Source organism: Apaloderma vittatum, unplaced genomic scaffold (assembly GCF_000703405.1).
Source record: "Apaloderma vittatum isolate BGI_N311 unplaced genomic scaffold, ASM70340v1 scaffold10989, whole genome shotgun sequence".
NCBI classification, from domain to species: Eukaryota; Metazoa; Chordata; class Aves; order Trogoniformes; family Trogonidae; genus Apaloderma; species Apaloderma vittatum.
The window spans coordinates 22,116-30,410 of record NW_009735836.1 but is presented as its reverse complement, the minus strand read 5'-3'; the positions used below and the strand labels follow the sequence as shown (position 1 = coordinate 30,410).

General features: G+C 41.5%; 1 protein-coding gene across 1 annotated transcript; it reads left to right on the top strand.

Moving 5' to 3' along the window:
* The first annotated feature begins 6,346 nt into the window (after window positions 1-6,346).
* Window positions 6,347-7,250, top strand: PLEKHF2 (pleckstrin homology domain containing, family F (with FYVE domain) member 2). Its single transcript, XM_009876746.1, has one exon. The coding sequence runs from the start codon at window positions 6,356-6,358 to the stop codon at window positions 7,103-7,105; it is 750 nt and encodes a 249-aa protein (XP_009875048.1). The 5' UTR covers window positions 6,347-6,355; the 3' UTR covers window positions 7,106-7,250.
* The last annotated feature ends 1,045 nt before the right edge of the window (window positions 7,251-8,295 follow it).

Genomic DNA, 8,295 nt, shown 5'->3' with positions numbered 1-8,295 from the left:
GGCTCTGAGAAATGTAACCTGCCTGGTTTGTGTTAATGCTATGTGTTAAATGCGATTGTTAACAGCCTAACTGCTAATTGTAAAGATGATGATAGGTGAACTGGCAATTATATGGCAAGACCAGTAATATTTTCCTCGCTTGAAGGAGTGTTGAAGAAAAATAATGCTAAAAATTAGATGCTTATTAATTAATGCTTGTTAGCAGGGACTGTGTACTGGACAAGACTTGTTCTTGCCCAGGCCAGAAAGTAATAGAGCACTGGCAGTTCTGCTGCGTTGCTGAAGAAACTTGGGAATTCAGGTTGTGTTTCTTGCATACCTTCTGTGCCTGCCCTGTGGTCTAAAGGGAGTGCTGGTTGTGATGGTAGCCCACACTAAGCTGAAGTGAGGAAATGTTTTTGTGCTGAGCTGCGTGCAATCTGCGTCACTGCACCATAATGGCTTTTTTCTTCTCATTTCTGTGCTCCAGCACCTTCGAGTTATCGGTGGGTCTGCTCCATGATGATCCTGCCAGCTGCTACGGTGCTAATGTGGTAGCAGAAGGCTTTTCTGGCAGTGTTGAGTTAGTAACTATGTCAGCAGAGTTGCTTCTTTCTAGTTAACTCCTTATGTCTGTCTTCAAGTACAGATGCTCTTCTGTACAGTTTAGTCTGGCCTCTGTCAAGAACAGAAGTAGCATATAAAGTAAACATTCTCCTATTTTAAATAAGACCTGCAGAAGTTTTGAGTCCCAGGAGATCACTGGTTTGGTCACCAGGATACAGTGGCAGAAAGGAACAATTATGGGGGAAGTGACTTGTCAGCACACAGCAACCCTGACAGAATTATTTTCCTGCTGCAGTAGCCTGGAATGTTAATAACTGTAGTAGATATGCAACTTCCATAACATATGTTGTGTTTTAGGAAAGTGGGTAACTTGTTACTTCTTCAAAGCCTTCAGCAGCATCTACGTTTGCCCACTTTGAAGGTGGCTGTTCTCACCAACAGGATACAAATGTAGAACTGGAGTGAAATAGGGGACCAAGAAGACCACAGTATCTTGGTAACAGAATCGTTATTTCTGTAGAAGCTTCTTGTGAGTAAGAGAAGAAATAGTGACAAAAACAGCTCTGCATGTGCTGGAGGAGTTGGGGCTTTCTGTGTCGTGTAATACATAGTCACCTTTAAACAGCATATTACACCGTGGTGGTGAAAGCTGTTGTCCAGTATCTTCATCCTGAAATGGTCTTAGCGAGAGCATGTATGTGAGAGGATGGCAAACTGAAGGTATTGCAGCATTTTGAGAGTTGAGATTTATTTATTTGGAAAGGCTGCTAAAGCTTACTGGGTGCAGCACTATGCAGCTCATTTTTGTTAGAAGGTAATCTGTTTATTTTGGGGATGTTTTAAGTAGCAGCTGGTACTACACTGCAGTCTGGACACAGAAACTCTGATGGAATGGGCTGCTGGTCCTCATAGACAAAAGGAGCGCTCCTTGCATATGGGCCTGAGACCCTTCAGGAGTTTGTATGCAAAAAGTGTGATACTGGAGTCAAATGTCGTAAAATTCTGAACAATAGTCTTGAAGTTTTTGACTTCACAGCATCCATAAACTGAGACTGCACTCTTCCCTTAAGTGGAGCTGTCTGGTGTGTGCTTTTGAAGCCTGTGGTTCTCATTTATTCTTCACTTGCTCCGGAGAAGACTGGGGCATGTTCTCAGCCATTTGCCATCACTCAGGAATTGCTTTGTTGGGTCAGGTCTTGAGATTCTGCATTTTGAGGACAGTAATCTAGTATCTCCTTCTTATGGTGGCCAACAGTAGAAACTTCAGAAGAAAGTTTTAGTTGGCAGAGAGGAGGATATTACCACCTAGTTCCAGGGTATGGTTTATTATCTCTTACAATATGTATGAATATGCTTTAGGAAAAGATTATTGTAATATTAAAAGACTGGTAACTGATAACCTTGCATAGATTTTTGGACTGTGATGTCTTGGGGTTAAAAGATTGCTTTGTGTGTCCAGAAAATATTTTAATTTAATGGCTCTTTGATCTGTGTTCTTGTAAGAAAAGGTCCACCTCTTCTTCTAACTTTCACTGTTGTGACTTGGGGATGGCTTGTTTTTTGTGTTCCTGTTTTGTTTTTTCCATGTTTCATTATTATTTGTAGTCATGATACTTTCCGGGTAGTTTATTATTATCCATTTCTGATCTAGCTTACTTTCTCGGAAGAGGCTGATGAAGGTGAATGACCATTGGCATGCGTAGGACTTCAATTGGATTTTTAATTTTTAGTTCTCTAAAAACTTATGAGAAATGTCAAGAGTGCTAATTTTAAGAGATTTAAACTATTAATGTGGTAAAATACAATTCATATCCTGGAAAGGTGGAATAGTCTGTTAACAGCCTGTGGCTTTTACTACCGTAATTGAGGCTGGTAGGTGAGAATTTGTTGATGTTATAAACAAAAGTTTCAATCTAAAAGAGGTGGATAATCTTGTCTTTCTTAATAGTCCTTAACATGCCCCAAATTCTTGTGTTAAGTCCAGAAGATGGTTATTTTCACAACAAGCTGAAAATACAGTCTTCAGTACAAGTTCTGCAGTCATATGTTTTGGTTGCAAGCCATGATGATGACTAAATGATCCTGGTTAGAGTTGTTTTCTCTTAGGTTGTCCTAGAGAACAGTTAATTAAAACCTTTAGCCTTTTCTGCCCTTGTTTTCTTCTGCCAGTGACTTGTATTTTGAAAGCTCTTGTGGTGACCTTGAACCAAGTTTGCTGTTTATTGGCAGGGAAAAGAGCCTGAGCTGGAGCTGTGGCAGAGCGAGTGCTTAGTACAGGTCACTGGAACTTCACACCAAGAATTTGCTTCATCAGTACAATTGTTTGGAGTTTTTTGTGTGTGTTTTGTTTTGTTTTTGGTTTTTTTTTTTCCCTGGGTAGAGGGAAGGTCTCTTGTGGACTAGCAGAAGCATTTAGTTTACTGTAATTTGTGGATAATTTGCATAAAAGTGTAAGCTTATAAGTAGTGTATATTGATTTGTACCTGCAGAAAAGAGTATTTGTCTGTTCTCTTGCTCGCTACTGACTGATTTACTTCCCCCCTTCACAGAGAACATGGGATTAGTAAGTAACTTTAGACTGACCCTGTGACTGGCTACTTGTTAATTCTAAAGCGGCTGTTGGTTCAGTTTTGGCACTTGCAAAGGCTGTTTATTGCGGGTGTATTGTTAGAGGGGAATGGTTATCTGTTGGTTACTGCCAACAAACCCTCATTCCAAATCCTGGGCTTTGGCAGTAGGGCACTTGAGTGTAATTTTTGATCCTAGGACTACAGTAAATACACAACAAAAAGTTCCTAGTTTATCCTTTACATTCCCTCCTTAATACTTTTTCCTTGGTAGGTGGAGAGATAGTAGCTGGGAGAAACCAACGGCATTTTGGTGGAGTGGCACCTCTGCATTAGACAAGGCTGTAGTAGAAGTGAAGCCAATCACTTACCCAAAAAACATGCACCCCAGTGCCAATCTTTGTGCTTGTAGTCGTGCTTGGAATGCTTGAAAGAAGGTGTCTATTGAAAAGTATATTTTGGATATGCCTGTATAGTCATAGCATTAAAAAATTGAAATGTATTGCTGTAATTTGAGTCTTCTAGTGTTCTGTTGGAGGGGAAAATAATACTGTAAGTTTTACTTAGTGATGAGTTTAAGCCAATTACTTTCTATGCAGCGCAGTGTCAAAGCACCTTCCTTCCCATCTCTCCATCATCTCCTTCCACTGCAGCTCTCCTGTCGCCCCGAGCCCTAAGGCTTTCCAGTTTGGCCTCAGCTTGATCAGCCTTTATCTAATTCACTGTGTCACTTTTGTAATGGCACAAGGGTGCAGGGAGGAGGGCAGGTAACTGATGTAGTTCTGCTGTGTTTCCTTCTGTAGCAATACCAATTTCTGCTAAGTTTTGTGTTGCAGAAGAATTCAGGGATTTAGTACAGTGTCCACTTGTGGGCATCTCTTAAAGGGAATGATGGACAAAGCTTTGAGAACCTTATCAAGAGTAGTAGTTCAGAGAGCTAGAGCTGGTGAACGGGGTGAAAATAACACAGGGTGAGTTTGGTTGGTTGGTTGGTTGGTTGTTTTGGTTTTTTTTTCCTTTTCCTTCCACTTGGATTCTCAGTCTTCTCTAGAGATAAATGACAAGCATTTTATTCCTTGGAAAGCTTAGTGATTGTTGTTCTAATCGAAGAACAAAAAACCCACACATTTGTTTTGCAGCAAAGATGACTTAACTTACTGTTTAGAAAATACTTTCTAACTAACCAAGTCACTGGACAGGTTAAGGAGGGAGGTCAGCCTTTTTTTCTTTGACCAATACCTGGTGGAAACGGTATAGGTGTACTTGCTTGTGTGCCTTGATGCAGCACAGTTGAATCTCTTGAACTGTTTGTAAGGCAATTTGTGTTTTGTCTTGACCTTCTGCAGATCAAAATAATTTCAGATTTGCTGGCTCTGTAATTTCACTAACCATAAAACTGCTTAACACAATACTCGCATTGTAACTAATGCTGTAAGGCATGTAAAGAAAATTCAAAAGCAGTAGTATCTTTAATAGATTCTTCTGTCCTCAGTGTCAGTCTTTCGTACAAGATGATGTCATGTGCAGAACTTAAAAGGTCGTTTTTCGCTACATGTGAGCAAGCCTACTTGTCAAACTGTTTTAGTGTGGAACTAATTAAACTCTGAGTAGTAACTTACATGTGATACATGTAACATTGGACATGTGGATTTGTATCATCCCAGGTAACGTACTTATTTAGAAGAGGCCTGAGGGGAGATTTCTTTGCCACTGAATTTCTATCAAGTATCATCCCTCTTTTGTAAGGACATCTCTGAGGTTTGATTTATAGGAGAAAGATTGGCTGGATCAGGTTACAGCGGAGTGAGAGAGTCTGAGCCTGGTTTCAGCCCAGTTTCATCTCAGTTATAAGCTGATACTATGTTGATGACAGGCAGTGGAAATCTAAAAGAAAAGGTAGGCGAATGTAGAGGACTTCACAAAGTGGGATCGTGTTGGGAAGCACAGGTAGTAGTTACTGGAGTATTTGCTGATCTGCTGTTCAAAGCAGCAGTTGTACGAGGTCCCTTCCAACCCCTAACATTCTGTGATTCTGTGTTGTGAGCATCAGCCATGCGGTAGCTGGGGAGGAAGGCGCAGGAGAACCTGCTTCTGCGTGCTGACAGACACGTCTGTCCTTAGTGCTCGTCTCTGCCAGCTGTCTCGTTGCTCCCTCACACACGGTTCAGGTTCACCGCTGTACTTGGGAGAAGCTTGTGGGGAGCAGATCTGGATCAAGCTGGTAGGAGTTTCCTTTGCCTGACTTCTGCCTGGGATGCTCTAAGGTAAAAGATAGGCTAAAGTGTGACTTGCCGAGGTATGAATCACTATAGTGACTTCTTATTTTCAGTTCCCTGTTGGATGGATGCCTTGGGAATCTTACCGTTACAAGAGAAAAATATTATTTGCCTATGTGGGGAAAGACGAGGGGTGGTTTTAATCTGTAATGGGAACATACATACTCTTTAGTTCAGTACTTCCTGAAATAAGAAGCCTTCTTGCCTAAACTTCCAGCTGTTGAAGGTTGCTTAGTGCAGGTCCGCTTAGTTGTTTTCAGGAGTGGTTGCAAGCTATGTGGCTTGTCCTCTGTGCTGGTCTGCCTGCAGATGTCTCTTGATCATGGTGGTGGCAGGTGCAAGCTGCAGCCTGTACAGAGTGTTTCTAGTTGGTAGATTCATGATTTTAGCCTGTGGTTTAAGGTTTATGTACTGAAAAAAGAGCAATACTGGCCGTGGGTGTGGTGGTTTCCTGCGTGAACATCAATTGTATAATTATCGTTTGTCATGTTAACACTAAGCTACATCTCCAAGCTGCTCAGTTAAGTTGATGTTTCTGTCAGTATTAGCATTTGGAATGATGGGTGATGCTTTCTTATGCCGTCCAGAGTGTAGGTGCAGGAGGATATACAGAGAAATATGAGTGTTAAACCAGGATGCGGTAACCTTACTAGGGAGGAAACCTCCTAGTCTGTTGCTGGAGACTCTCCTGAGCAGCGCTGTAGGTGCTGTCTGTGTGATAAAGACAGCTGTCAGCTGGATGGAACATTTTTGCTTTTGAAAAAAAAACCTAATCAGTTGCTAAAAATTCTTAGGTTTTAATACTTACTTCAATCTAGGCAAGTCGGTGTCTCTGAGCCAGCAGGTTCTGTTAGATATTTTAAGAAATGCGGGGTTGGTACCTTCCTTAGGGAAGGCTGCTGCTGAATCAGTCCTGTTCTAACAACACACCTTTTTTTTTTCCTAATTTTAGGATACTTGTGAAAGATGGTGGATCGCTTGGCAAACAGTGAGGCAAATACTAGAAGAATAAGTATAGTGGAAAACTGCTTTGGAGCAGCTGGTCAACCTCTGACTATTCCTGGCCGTGTTCTCATCGGAGAGGGAGTACTAACAAAGCTGTGTAGGAAGAAGCCCAAAGCCAGGCAGTTCTTCCTGTTCAATGACATCCTTGTTTACGGTAACATTGTCATCCAGAAAAAGAAATATAACAAGCAGCACATAATCCCGCTGGAAAACGTCACTATCGATTCCATCCAGGATGAGGGAGACTTACGGAACGGGTGGCTTATCAAGACGCCAACCAAGTCCTTTGCAGTTTACGCTGCCACTGCCACAGAGAAGTCTGAGTGGATGAATCACATAAATAAATGTGTTTCTGATTTGCTTTCCAAAAGCGGGAAGACTCCGAGCAATGAACATGCAGCTGTCTGGGTACCAGACTCGGAAGCCACCGTGTGCATGCGCTGTCAGAAAGCAAAATTTACGCCCGTCAACCGTCGTCATCACTGTCGCAAGTGTGGCTTTGTGGTGTGCGGGCCTTGCTCTGAGAAGAGGTTTCTTCTCCCGAGCCAGTCTTCCAAGCCCGTGCGGATTTGCGACTTCTGTTACGATCTTCTTTCTACTGGGGAGATGACTGCTTGCCAGTCCGCTAGGTCAGACTCCTACAGCCAGTCCCCTAAGTCATCTTTAAATGAGGTATCTGATGATGATGATGATGAAGACAGTAGTGACTAAGGACCAAACATTTTTTTTCCATATGTTGCAATTTGTGTTTCAAACCATGTGGAGCTGCTCTTGGGGAGTCTGTAGGGAGGTTCCTCGGAAAAATCCTGTTCTAGCCATAAAGTATGCCTGAATATCTTCAACTGCAATGTGCCTCAATCTATGAATTATCTAGACAATAGTTTTTTCACTTCTCTGCAGGGATGGACTGTTGCAAATGTTATCAGAATGTTTTCCAACTTCTTGTACTTGAGTTGTGTCTAGGTTAGACTTCTGTGGAAGACTGGAGAATAAAATGTACTTTCTTAATTTAACAACCCGCATTTCCTAAGGCTTCACACTGATATGTTGTTAACATGGGAGTTTTTTGGATATGGGGAGGAAAACTGTAAGCGTGCATGGAACAGTAATGTTTTGGTTAATCCTTTAGACCATCTTGTTTTTCTAGCCGTGGTGTATAATGAGTTGAAATGTGACAAAACTTCCAAACTGAAAGGTCACAAAACTTGCAGATTGTCTTGTTTTGCTCTTATTTATGACTTCCTATGCTAAACAGTGCCTTGTACCGATTATGCTGATTCAGGAAGAGACAAACCTGTTCTGTGTCATCTGTATTTGTCTGATGCTGGTATCTGAGAGATTGTTGGTGCTATTGAAAAATAACTGCTGTGTTCAAAGTGGAGCTTTGACAAGGATACAACTGTTGCACCCTGCGGTGGGTGACGGAGACCTGAACCCCCCATCCTCACCTGGTGGGCGGATTCGAAGACTCCGCAGATTCTCACGGGCTTCAGCAGATTTCTCCTTGCAGGGGTTGCGTTGCGGGTCAGGATCTTGAGATGAGAAGCTTAAAGTTGACTTTTCATGGGGATTTATACGTTTTCTTTTCAAAACAGTTTCTGAGTTTCAAATTGGGCAAACACATACTGGAATTTTAGTTGAGTGATTCAGCATTTGGATATGATAGCTGAGATATTTTTTTTTTTTTTTTTTTTTAAAATAATTCCCCAAAATGATGCTAGACTATTTCCTAAAAAATCAGTGAGAGGGTTGTGGGACTTTTTTTTTTCTTGTTTTTGTTTGTTGTTTTTTTTCCCCAGGAGTTTTATTGGCTTGTTTAAAAATAACCTCATATTTTGAATGAAAAGCCTGCAAGTATCATTGTAAATTGGCTTTCCTTTTTACACAGCTGACCTCAGGAT

Excerpts from the sequence above, each read along its gene's own strand:
- PLEKHF2 (XM_009876746.1), top strand. The coding sequence starts at position 6,356 with ATGGTGGATCGCTTGGCAAACAGTGAGGCAAATACTAGAAGAATAAGT.